We start from the raw sequence: 14,030 nt of genomic DNA, 5'->3' as shown, positions 1-14,030 counted from the left end.
TTTGTACTTATACAAGATGGCGATGTTACTTCCTAAAGAAATGCAGCCCAGTAAGATGGAAGAGAAGAGTGGAATTCATTGGGATATCTGGTTCCTATGGAAGGTATAATGTAAGGTATATTTTGTCCGACTTTGGAAGCGCACAAGCTCTGGTATAAAGCTATTTTTTCCTAAATAAATGTTACCAATATTTACTAACAATTCTATTAATTTTGTGTTCTTTAAAAATGGGCCGGGGGAGTTAAGGAAATATTCTCAGTTATTTGCTTTCCAATGAGGCTTTGCAGAAATGCCATGGTTACATAACAGTAGTAACATTGTAGACGCAGAAGGCTTCCCTTTCAGGCCAAGCTAAATTTAACCAGCCCCCCTAAAGCAAATTCCTCTCTGTGCAGGGCAGGGGAGGTAACTCATGAAATACGTACATATTTCCAAAGGAAAACGGAGCAGGACAGAAAGGTCCTTTAAGTCCAAGTGCTCTTTAATAGAAAAGAAAAAAAAAAAAGAAAAAAGCCAGACTTCTTCCACAGAAAACCCATAGCAAGCACTGGCCACATAACTCTTGCATTTCACTTTTAACATACAGCACTACTAATGGGAAGGGCTTTTAATGAAGTCTTCATATGTGCGGCATTCAGACTTTTTCTGCCAATAATAAGACTACTATGATTGGCCCACACTGATCATTTATTTATTTTCACATAAAAATCACAACCCAAACTACTGGTTTGGGTGCATGATTAGATTACAGACACGTCTGTAAAAGCTCATCCAACTTGATGCCAGCGTTTCGTGGCATGGCGTCGGATCGGACCTAAATCGCCCATGTAGTTCTACCCAAAGGGTCAGTGTACAACCATTTACACCTTTTTTAATGTATTTGATGTACCACTAATTAGTGCTGACCAGTCTTCTGTAACTATCACTGACTGGAACAGCATATAAACACATATGTGGCTCCTCTTCGCTTCTCCCCCCCCCCCCCCCAAAGTAAATTTTGTGGCATTGCGATTAGGCCTCAATCACATTAAAATTATCGGTATAAGGGGCACAATGATTGGCTATGCAGGTTAGGTATTGTGTGGGTTACAAAAGCTCTATTTATAGAGATTGAGTCACAAAAGGGGTGGGGGCCTATAAAACGGTCAGTGTAAGGTCATGGGCGGGGAGAACAGACGACTCACAAATGGTGCGTGGAGATCATCCCCAACAAGCCCGTAGACCCACAGGTTTCAGGCCTGCCCGCACATCACTATTACATGCCCAAATGGTCACATTCAGCCAAATTGCCAAACCAAATCCAGTCAAGTATGCCCCCTTCACTTTGCCTGGCTCTTGCCTATATGACAATTATCCTCCTCAATCATGGGGAAGGCACGAAATCCTGCAGGTATTAATATATTTTATATAGAATGGCAGGCCACTGTAGTCTGAAGCAGTTATAAAAGAAGAACTCCACACAAACACAACTTAAGCTTTTTAGAAAGTAAACAATTTCAAGCAACTTTGCAATATACATCAATTAAAACATATGCAGACTTTTCATGATTTTAATGGTTTGGAACAGTTCCCTAAGCCTAGCCCCCTGCTGATCTGTCTGACTACTTTGCTGAGCTGGCTGACTACTGTTACTTTGTATCACAGCCAGCTGTCCTCAGCTGCATCCTCCAAACCTCACAATTCACTGCACACGTGATTTCAATAAGGAACAGAAAATCATAGTGCAATGCATTGTGGGTAATGTAGTTCCTGCGTGCTGTCTGTAAGCTGTGGAGAAGTTTTGTAACATCAGTGTTTAGTCCCTCCTTCCCTGCCAGGAATTCAAATGATGCAGAAAGAGAAGAACTGTTAAACAGCTGGATTTCAGCATAGAAAATTACATTTATTCATACTTTTTGAAGAAACAGGTAACTGTGATGGATATATTAGGGGTTTGTGTTATGTGGGCCTCTTTGTCAAATGTTGGTTCCCCTTTGAAGGAGACATAAGAAAAATGAAAAAGGCAATTATGAGTAATATATGGTGTTGCTTTTACATGGTGCTAAAAATTATCTGTAAAAATAGCCCCTATATTAGAGCTTCCTATAGATGTTCTCTGGTCCCCGTTTCAAATTAGGGGTGGGGGTGTCCTAACGGACCCTGCCAGAAGCACAGTAGGAGGGGGACAGCCAATCACAGCTCTGCAGTCACAAGCAAAAACAGGATCCAGTTGGCTCAGGTTCTGCTAGCTGCTGATTGGTTCCTGTCCTACAGTGCAGTGAGCCGAGTGCCGCCGGCTCCCCTTCAATGCCTGGGAATTCAGGGAGCAGGAAGTGGAAGAAAAGGGTTTTTGCAGGAATATTCAATAAATCAGCCTGAAAGAGTACTTTAAGCAGAATTCTTCTATATCTAAAGGAGTATAACGCACTGGTACGTTCTTATTTTTTTTCTTTTTAGACAAAACATCTCCTTTAAGACAGCAGGAATATAAACCATAAAACATGACAAACCTGATTGGGGAGTAATAAAAAAAAAACAAAAAAAACCAGCTCATGGGTTACCTGTAGGCGGCGCTGCTGCACAAAGTCTTGAGGCTCCGGGAGCTGCAGAGGTTACGATGTCACAAACAGCTTGAGGGGGTGTAAGTGCCCTGGTACCAGATAAAGGGGAACTAAGAGGCCTTGAATCATGTTGGTTGACTGAAGTCCCAAGTGGAGTCTGAGCTGTTTTCCTGGACAAAGTGCTAGAGGGTTCAGGACTAGTACATGAGCTTGAAGGGGTAATGGCTGGTACTGGCAATCGCTGAGTGCACACTGATGACCCTGTTGTACTTTCAGTTTTCACAATATGGTTTGGGAGAGGCAGAGCCGATGACTGAATGCCTGGCCGAGGCCTCGCTGGTCTCTGTGATAACACCACAGTGTTCCCAGTCAGTCTTTGTGGGTCTATCAGCTGTTCCGTGGGCTCTGGGCTAACATGGTTAATAACATGAGGCCCATTTGATTTGGACTCAGATACAGCAGGTCCATTTGTGGTGCCACAAGCAGCAGTGAGACATGGTTTTAGCACGTGAGCAGTATCTTCCTGTAAAGATGAGGTGTGACTAGCACAATGCAATGCTACAGAGGTGGGGAACTGGGGCTTGCCCTCTGAGTGCTGCTGCTGACAGTTGGAAACTGAACCATCAGCTGCAATCACCGGCTTGATGTCCAATGAGTCTGAGTCATCGCAGTTCCAGGGAGGAGGCATGTGCTTAGCAGATAAATACTTCAGGATACTGCACTGAAGCGCCACCACGCTACGGAGCCACTAAAGGACAAAACAATTTCAGAAATTTAAGTCAAGCAGGTCAAGTCTGAAGTAGTACAGGGGAATATGTATGCAAAACTAAAATATAAAAGTAGCTTTCATGGGCACATCATTAAAGGAACAGTAACACCAACAAACGAAAGTCTTTTAAAGTAATATAAATATAATGTCGTGTTTCCCTGCACTGGTAAAACTGTTTGCTTCAGAAACACTACTATAGTTTATATAAACAAGCTGCTGTGTAGCAATGGGGGCAGCCATTCAAATGAGAAAAGGCTCAGGTTACACAGCAGACAAGCTCTGTAGAACATAATGGTGTTATCTGGTATTCAGTGGATAACAGACAACTCATTATGTTCTACAGAGCTTGTCTGTTGTGTAAACTGAGCCTTTTCTCCTATGAATGGCTGCCCCCATTGCTACACAGCAGCTTATTTATATAAACTATAGTAGTGTTTCTGAAGCAAACAAAAGTTTTACCAGTGCAGGGAAACACCTTAATTTTTTGATGTCCTTTAAACAACAACAGCAAAATAAGTCTCAATAGAAGTGTACATCTTTATCTGAACATGATCTGCAATTTACCCTATAGCCTTCCAGAAGAACTGCCCTGGGCACACGGAACTACCTATTGCTGGCAAAAGATTTATAGCACGTCTCATTACAGGTTATGAGATGGTCCCATTTACAGCAATGTAACCTTGCCCCGTTTACTTAAAAGTCACACTGCTTAGACTGCTAGACCAGGCCCCCCTTCTACCCTCTAGCAATGGCATTATACAGGCGAAAATTGCAAGCTGAGCCAATAATGCTTTCATAAAAGCAAATGGAAAACATATTGTCAGCTCATCATGGACAAAATAAAAAAAATTAAACAGGAACTATCGCAAAAATGAAAATGTAATATAAGCTTCAGCATATTGAAAGAAGAAACTTTCTAAATACAATCAACTAAACATTCTGTACTGTTTCTGAAATAATCAAGTTTATCTTTTCCCCTCTCAGCATCTGTTTCTCTTCATTCTGTCTTTATTCAGGAGTTGGGTGTCAGATAGTCATTGACAGTTAGGGTCCCCATAGACGCAAAGATTTTTCTTTGCCGAACGACCGAATTTAGCGAAATCCGACCTATTCGTTAAATTATCTTGAAGTTAGTGGGATTCGAACAATCTTCAAGCCAACACACAGTTACCCTTCAGTTTTCCTGGCAATATCGCCCAAAATGGTCTTTTTAGTTGATGGACACATTGTACATTTAAACGATTGTTTTGAGATAATAGTGGTCTCACAATAATGGTTGGATCTTTTAAAGATCTTTACATCTATGGCTAGCTTTAGATCCAATATATCTTATAGGGGGGGCTCTTTTTGCCTAGAAGATTAGAGGTCACTATTAAAATCACCAGACATCATGTCTCTCTACATGCAGAATTTGTGCAAAAGGCAGTTATTTTGTTAGATTTTGTTTGTACTGGAATTAGTTATTTGAGTGAGCTCTAATTCATCTGCTAGGAAAGGAAGCCCCCCCCCCATAAGATATATTGGATCTAACTTTCAATGAATATCTGACACCCAACTGTTGCATGAAGAGAGAATGAAGAGAAAGATTCTGAGAGGGATAGTGAACATAAACTTGATTATTTCAGAAACAATGCAGAGTATTTAATTTGATTGTGTTTATAAAGTTTCTTGTTTTAGTATGATGAAGCTTACATTACATTTTCATTTTCCCAATAGTTCCCCCTTTAAGGTTTAAATGCCTTCTAAACAAAACCTAAAAATAATAGCATCAGAAACAAAAAATTGCCAATGCTTGGTGGAAGCTGCTGCAGAACTAACTGCAAGAAGCACCGACATGCCAACACTAATCTACATTTGGAGTTCACAAAGTAGTAATGATTATACAGCTATGGGATCCCTTATCCGGGAACCTGTTGTTCTAAACTGATAGGATGGTGCACTCCCAAAGACTACATTGTAAGTAAATAATTCAGATTATGACTTCCTTTGTCCCTGTAATAATAAACAGTAACCTGTACTTGATCACAACTACGCTGCAAGAAGCCATATTGATGGCAAAACAATCTTATTGGTTTTTTTAACGTTTAAATGATTTTTAGTAGACAAAGTACGAAGAAGCAAATTACGGAAAGCTACCTTATCTGGGAAAACCTCAGGTCCCAAGCATTCTGGAGAATAGAACCTATACCTGTACCACCTTTATTGTATATGAAGAGAAAATGATTGCCATGGTTTTGGCAAGTGGAAGTGTCAATGACATGTTGGGATCATGATTTGGCTAAAATATGTCAGCACATGAGTCATATGTACACCCTACTGTTGGGCACAAATGCACGTTTTTGGCCCGAATCAATATTCCTCTGCTGTCATGTGACATCAGCCTTTCAAGGAATTACTATTTTATGGATAAATAACTATTGGATGTGATTACTAGCATCCAACAGTAAGACAAGGATGTAAAAATTCTAAACCACATTTTTGGGTCACAAAAGTGAATTCCCAGAATTAATCTGGTCTGGGGGGGGGGTATACTGGTCCTTTCAAAGTTGGAGAAGGAACATATTTTAACTTCAGGACAGTGAAAAGCGGATAGCGCAGTTCCATAAATAGACAAACAGATCTGAGGCCCAAACTACAAGCCACTAAGCAAAGACCAGAGCCACTACTACTGTCACTGTGAAGGCTAGCTGCTTTGGGGTATTAAAACATAATAAGTAGGGATGCACCGAATCCACTATTTGGGATTCGGCCAAATCCCCGTATCCTTTGTGAAAGATTTGGCCGAATACCGAACATGCAAATTATAAAAATGTTTTACTTCCTTGTTTTGTGACGAAAAGTCGTGATTTCTCTTCACACCTAATTTACATATGCAAATTAGGATTCGGAGTGGCCACACACAAGGATTCGGCCGAATCCTGCTGGAAAAGGCCAAATTCTGGCCGAGTCCCGAACCGAATCCTGGATTCGGTGAATCCCTAATAGTAAGTACATAACATCAAAGGGTTACCTTCCGGCCGAGAACCAAAGGTAAGCAAAATATACCGATATAAAGGGATCATCATAAGAGCTACTCTGAGATCAGCATATTTTTTATTAAACATGTTTTTATTTTAGTTTATCACCTAACAAATTATATTTCGGTGGTTCATTTCCATTGCCAATATTCTGTCGAGAGATCAGCATATTTAATGGGTTAGGCATTACAGAATATTACTTCCAGCTTCTTAATGTATAAGCCCTTATGACACAAGCCAGAAAAAAACCCAGTAGACTTCAACACTTGTGTGTGTGTGTGTTTATCCTAGCAAGCAACAAATGCTTGATTTAGGGAAAAGGACTTGGCAGCGCCTGCTGAAAACCAACCAGATTGTCCACCAACCAATTGCAGGCAATTTGGTAATTGTAATTACTTTACGTCAACTAGGTAAACTGTGCAGTATTGTCTTGCTTAAATGTAGCGGTGTAAAAGTGGCACGTACCTCTTGCTGCTCATTTTGGTTAGCTAAGTGCTCAGAGTGCAATAGGTGCTTTTGAGATTCCCCAGGGTCACCACTGCAGATCAATTCTCCATCTCTTATTCCGGCTGGAGGAATTAGCTGTGGAGGGGCTTGATACTGTGCCTTGATAGCATCTGGAACCTAGGACCAAAAGAGTCAGTTTATGCAGTTCATTACAGGACTGATTTTACATCCTGAATCTGAGCAATAAGAATAACATTTTTCAAAACACATCAGTTAATAGTGCTGCTCCAGCAGAATTCTGCACTGAAATCCATTTCTCAAAAGAGCAAAGTTTTTTTTATATTTAATTTTGAAATCTGACATGGGGCTAGACATATTGTCAGTTTCCCAGCTGCCCCCAGTCATGTGACTTGTGCACTTTCCTGCACTTATAATACACTTGCTGGTTCAGGAATGAAATGTTATATTGTAGAGTGAATTATTTGCAGTGTAAACAGTGTTATTTCGAAATAAAAAACACATTATAAAAATCATGACAGAATCCCTTTAAGGACTTTGTTTCCTGGTTGTGGATAGAGAGCACATCATGACACTAATTTCATAGTTTAATAATCCAAACCAACAGCATTTTATTTTTTTATTTTTGGATATTTCAATCTTTGGTTTGTTGTTCCACAAGGCAAATGGCTTAGTGACATGATCCCTAGCAATTTTCTCCTGCTCCATCTCTTTGTTACTCGCATTACACCAAAAAAATATAAAGCTGTACCGACACATTTCTATAATTGTCGTGGTTATGTCAGAATTACTGGTTATGAAAAACTGCAGTTTTTATTTTTAGGAGTCTGTCCTGAACCCGCTCCAGTCCAGCAATTCTTACCTCTCCAGACCCTATGACCAAGCTCAAGTTGCATGAGCTGGAAAGTGGTTGCTAATTCTAGTCTGCTTGCAAGCATGATCTTTAAAGGGATCCTGTCACAGGAAAACTTGTTTTTTCAAAACGTATGGTTAATATTGCTGCTACAGCAGAATTCTGCAATGAAATCAGGTTTTTTTTTTTGTTTTTTTAGATTTTTTAGTATTTAATTTGGAGTGGGGCTAGACATATTGCCAGTTTCCCAGGAGCCCTCGGGTCATGCACGTTGTGCACTGATAAACTTCACTCTTCAAGTTGGAGTGATATCACTGCCTCCCTTCCCTGCACAGCAGCCTATCAACAGAACAATGGTAAGGTAACCAGATAGCAGCAACCTGACTGCTGAAAGATTTGTTGCATCCCTAGCCCCACCTAAGCATCTGCCTTCTCCTGCTTTTCTCATGTCTACCACTAGGTGGGGCTAGGGGACACTTAGTACTGCAAACATGACCCATGCAGTGGTATACACAATGGGAAATTATTATTGTTAACATGTATTTATATAGCGCCAACATATTGCGTAGCACTGTAAGTAAATGTGATTATACAACTAAATCACATGAATTATATACATAGAACATATGGAGTTACATACATCACAATATAAGCTGTCTGAAAGCAGTTCCATCCTGAAGTGCTGGCTCCTTGTCAAAGCTCAGAATCAGGCACAATGCATTGAGATAGCTGCCTCCACACCAATATTACAGCCATTTTTTGGTTCAAGAATAAAATTTAAATAGTAGAGTGAATTATTTGCAATGTAAACGGTTTCAGTTAGAAATAAAAAGTAAATCATAAAAATCATGACAGAATCCCTTTAAACAAGATGGAGCATGGTTAACATTTGTTCTCCGGTCTATGGAAGAATCAGACTTCTCTCAATCCAGTGTTATAGTAATACAAATAAGAAAAAAAAAATCATTCCTCTTGCAACAGCAAGCGCGACAGAGTCAAAGTGATACATAGCACAAAACTGTGCAAACCGAGTGAACTACACTGGTTTAAAAAGCATCAGATTGCAATCTGCTTGAAAAAAATAATCGCACAACAAATAATTGTAGAAGGCATGATGTTCCACAAACTAGAGTCCTGCGTGGGTCCAATCTGCCAGACCTGTGCCCGACCCAGACCCGCTGAACTGCAAGCCGACCCGTGCCCCCAACCTAATATGCTCAGCTACCCAGACCTGCTGCACAACTCGACCGACAAATAACTTACTTAACCCACCCCGAGCCCCACTAGACCAGAAGTGACATCACTCATAACTGGACGTGACGTTACAATGCAGTATATATTCCGCTAGGTAGGGCAAGGATTTTTACCACAAACACAGGAAAGGGTGGGAGACTATACTGCAACGTATCCAGGTACCCAGACGAGTTACCCACGGACTATCACTACTTACCTTGACAGTGGGATTCCTGGCAGACAGCAGCAATCTGCGGTTGGGGGGATTGAGCTTGTGAATACGGCTCAGGAAGTCTATCTTTACAGCATGCTGGGAAATGCTATCCTGGAAGCGATCAAACACCTGGCATCGATTACTCAGGGTCATACTCTTCTGGTTAAGCTAAAGAAAACACAAATTAGTAAACCTTTTTGTATATAAAAGAAATAAGGTCAGTTTTCCAACACCACCCAGCAAGTGTGTGTGTGTGTGTGTGTGTGTGTGTGTGTGTGTGTGTGTGTGTGTGTGTGTGTGTGTGTGTGTGTGTGTGTGTGTGTGTGTGTGTGTGTATACATATGTATACATACACATACACACACACACATACACAAACATACTATTAATTCTCAAACACATGGTGCTTAATTTATTTGGGGAGAGGCAGTGCATGAGAGGTGGTGGGTCCCGTCTGCACCACATTTATATTGGTACTGTGAATCTCTAATGTATCTGGTGATATCGCGGAGCATGTATAGCTGATCAAGCAGCCCAAATCCATCTGAGCATGTGCAAAGGCACCAATAGTGTACAAAACAAAACATAAAAAAAAACAACTAATTTGCAGTAGGCAATAAAGATAGCAACTGAATTCAGGACAACGTACGAGTGCGAAAATCTTTTTAGGATCATATTTTTGTGTAAAGCAGCTGCTAGAGTGGATTTAAAAAAAAAAAAAAAAAAAAAAAAAAGATGCTCTAGGCCAGCTATCTGCTAGAATTATTAAAATTCCTTGTATTACAGCATGCAACATTATTAGGGGCAGTCTCTGCACCAAACTGAGAAAAATAATACCATTACATTTAGTAGTGTTTAGGTGAAGAAATAACTTTATTTAAGTCTCTAAACTCCAGTACTCCGGCCATTTATATTAGCAGGGTGCTGTTGAACATGTTGGGGCTGTATTAGTGTGTTAATAAAAATAGTAGAAAACGTTTGTCATCATTGGATTTAAAGGGATTGTTCACCTTTACAATAGCTTAGTACGACACTGATGTTCTGAAATAGGGAACCAGTTTCCATGTTTCATTTGTATGTTTGTTATTTAGCAGCTGGTTGCTATGGTCCATATTACCTTAGCAACTGTGCACTGATTTGAATTTGAATTAAAAAAAAAATTTGAATAGGAGTAGGAAAGGGCTTGAATAAGAAGAGGAATAATAAAAAGTAGCAATAATAAATTTGAAGAACTACAGAGAATTTGTTTTTTAGATGGGGACAGTGAACGCTATTTAAAAGCTTTAAGAGTCAGAATGCAAAGCATTCAAAAACGATATATCTATCTATATAAATACAGAGAGCAATTGAAAAGTTGCGTAGCAATAGCCATTCTATAACATACTAAAAGTTAGCTTAGAGCACTTATTTGCATTATTTTTCAGGCAGTTTCTAATTATGACAATAACAAATTTCAGAGAGAGAGGCTGAATTTCTGCCCACTAATTTATATATAACATGGTTAGGGCGGGGGAGATGCCGGGGGAATGCCTTGGGCACTCTTGTGCGTTAGCCTGGCTCAGGTAGCAAATATTCTATTATAATTGCTGCACCACTAATCACCCTTAACTATTGACAAGAGTTTTTCCATTCAGCTACAAATTCTGGTACCGAAACATGAAGATACATAGGGACCAAGATTTCTTGTCCACAGACAAGAAAAATAATCATCCAGCACCATAAAAATCCAATACAATTTGCGTTTAATCTAAAGTCCATAGGCAAAAAGCCTGCTTATGGCAGGTTTCTGAAATTCCCTTTAGTATAGCTACATTCCTCCCTAGGACAGAAAAGTGACTAAAACTGGATGTTTAACTCCCTAAATACATTCTTGGGTTGGGGAAACAAGACTTCCAGGGAACCCTGAAAAAGAAGACTTAAAAAGACTGCTGTTGCAGTTATCTTTGCTTCAAGGAAAAAATCTCAGGCTTACATAGGTTTTACAAACATTTCTAAACACACTATTGATTATTTATCATTGTTGCAAGAACATATTTTTCCTTTAAAGGAGAAGGAAACCCTAAAAATGAATAGGACTAAAAATGCCATGTTTTATATACTGAACTTATTGCACCAGCCTAAAGTTTCAGCTTGTCAATAGCAGCAATGATCCAGGACTTCAAACTTGTCACAGGGGGTCACCATCTTGGAAAGTGTCTGCAACACTCACATGCTCAGTGGGCTCGGAGCAGCTGTTGAGAAGCTAAGCTTAGGGGTTATCACAAATTATCAAGCAGAAAATGAGGTTGGCCTGTAATATAAGCTGATGCTACAGGACTGATTATTAAATTCTGATGCTAGTTGCACTGGTTTCTGTACTGCCATGTAGTAATTATCTGTATAAATTACTAATCAGCTTTATATTGTGACATTTCTATTCAATGTGTACTGCATATTGTGAGTGGGTCCCTAAGCTCAGTAAGTGACATCAGAACAGAGCATGTGCAGTGAATCAGCAGAAAAGAAGATGGGGAGCTACTGGGGCATCTTTGGAGACACAGATCTTTACTGCTAAATGACTGTGGTTGCCTTGGGCTGGTACAGAAACCCAAAACATAATGTACAACATTTCTAGCTACTTCTTTAGTTTAACTTTCCTTGTCCTTTAAATAAGAGTGAAGAGTGAACTACATCCTTACCACAATGTGTTCAATATGGTTGGGGCACATCCAGCGGCCAGTGGGCATGGCAGTTAGGGGTGGATCTAGACAGTCCATGTGAAACAGAAGTGGGCAGTAATCACACTGAATGAGAGGTGCAACTCGACAGCTCCTAAAATGTGATGAAAACATGTTAAACACACTTATAAGAAAAATAATAATACTACCCTTATAATACACCAATATAGTGTGATGGGAGCATTACTTAGCAACATGCACAGACAATACATGATTAATTACCCTTTAAGGTTATCAAAATGGATGAAGATGTCGTCCAATAACACACTATGTTGAGTTAAAGGGTACTAGGTAGATACAAAAGGAATTCTCACCTGCTACAAGTGAAGCAAACTTTAACAGGCAAAGGAACCAGGCCATTGTGATCCAATTCGTGCTGTGCTTTCTTGACATTCTTTCCTGACATTTCCTCTTTCCTACGCCGCTTGCTGGTGCCTGTGAAGAATAAATATCAGTTAGGCCTTTGTGAAGGTCTAGAGAGGGAACACAAGAACAAATAAGCAACCATATTAGCACAAAAGGTCACAACTCAGTAAAAAGTGCAGTTATATTTCACAAAGACCGATTAAAGTTGCCTAAACATGCACTAGTCATGTCAGAGAAATTGTACAACAATCCGTTTGTGTGCAAGGCCCAAAAGAGTATTTGCCATGGTAACAAAACAATAAATGAATAAATACATTTGCAAAAGTACTCTGAAGAGCATTGACAGCCAACTTACAATGATGGAGCAGAGCTTAGAAAGACCTAGAAATCAATTATGCTCTAAAAAGTAAAAACACATATATATCTGGTATTTGGCCAACATTTATTTGACATAAAAGGGTGTTGGAAGCCATTCATAATATCTAGAACAACAGAACGGCTGCCATAATTCTAGCCTTACAACAACAAAAAATTCATTACAGTATAGAAGAGAAATGCATTATGTTCAAAAAGCCTATTAACTCTGTGGGCCTTACTCTGCTACTGATGACGAAAAGAGAGGTATAGGGCACTGCACAAGGGCTGCCAAAAATAAGTTAAAAATATAATATTTATTGTAGATTTATTAAAAAAGGAACAATATCTCCATTGGCCCTACGTGTTTTGTGCCCACAGGGCACTTAATAATGGGCTTATGATTAAGTGCCCTGGGGCACAAAATGCGTAGGGTCAATGGCGATTTTGTTCCTTTTTTAATGTATCTACAATAAATATATTTTTTTTAAACTTATTTTTGACGGCCCTTGTAGAATTTCTCAGTACCCGATACCCCTCTTTTCATATAAACGCTGGTTTATCCGCTCCCTAAGCCGAGGGGCTGGGGATGGTGCACCTGGACCACCTGTTCTTCACGGTGAGTGATCAACATACTCTATATCCTGTGCGCACTCCTTTTTTTGGTGGTTTAACCTTAGTCGGCTACTGGTCAAGTGTATGATTGTTAAGTTCCAATTCTTAATTACCTGGAAGTGCTGTGGTGCATGTAAGTTCATTGGGCAGCTGAAACTGGGTAGGGTTCCGCTCCATAGCTGCTGCAATGAGCAGTTGGAAAGGTCTCTTAAGTTGAGAATGACTGCACTCAGAGTCCAAAGTAGTTGGTTCATCGTCCATATCAATGATGTCCTCATCCACATCATTCTGCTCAGAAGTTGGAGTATCAGTGCTGGCGCTGGATGTTGGGGTTCCTGGGCGACTAACTCTCCTTTCCAGCATTCTGGCTTGTGCAAGGGCTCGGAAAGTGCCAGGAGCTTTCTCAGAGAAATCCAGATCACTGGTTGGGGAAACAGTCCTCCTTCCATATCTGTCAAACAGGCCATTTACCTGCCCCAACTCCTTCTTGCGCTCACGTTTCTGTAGGGAAATAAATATTTGCATTAAAGGCTGACTATACCTTTTATTTTTTACATTTTCTCCTTGAATTTTTTTTTTAATACAATTCTAAAGGGAGCAATATCTATCACTGTACCCCCCCCCCTTCAGTTTCAATGCGAGGTTACACACCAGCATATTTCAGCTAAGAGAATTGCCCCACATTGCCCATGCCACATCCTATTAAAGGACCAACAACAATTTTTTTTTAAATTTGTTTGTATATAAGGGGAAAAAAAAAAAATACAGAAAAGTAAGACGAAGGATACTTAACACTCACCCAACCACTTTCTATTACAGTAGCAGAATGTTCATGTTGAGGAAGGGGCAGGTAGTGCTTGTCAAAGCGCATTCCCTAGCAAGGAAGA

The 14,030-nt window shown here is 39.9% G+C and overlaps 1 protein-coding gene across 1 annotated transcript in view; it reads right to left on the bottom strand.

Annotated features, from left to right (window-relative positions):
* The window catches only part of phf12.L (PHD finger protein 12 L homeolog), a 45,104-nt gene that overhangs the window by 9,062 nt on the left and 22,012 nt on the right, over positions 1-14,030 (bottom strand). The window contains 3 exon segments of the mRNA NM_001091196.1: positions 11,848-11,902; positions 12,123-12,243; positions 13,257-13,644. Of these exon segments, the coding sequence (NP_001084665.1) occupies positions 11,848-11,902; positions 12,123-12,243; positions 13,257-13,644 (564 nt within the window).

Source organism: Xenopus laevis, chromosome 2L (assembly GCF_017654675.1).
Source record: "Xenopus laevis strain J_2021 chromosome 2L, Xenopus_laevis_v10.1, whole genome shotgun sequence".
Lineage (NCBI taxonomy): Eukaryota > Metazoa > Chordata > Amphibia > Anura > Pipidae > Xenopus > Xenopus laevis.
Note: the sequence above shows the minus strand (reverse complement) of the source record. Positions and strands in the feature narration are given on the sequence as shown.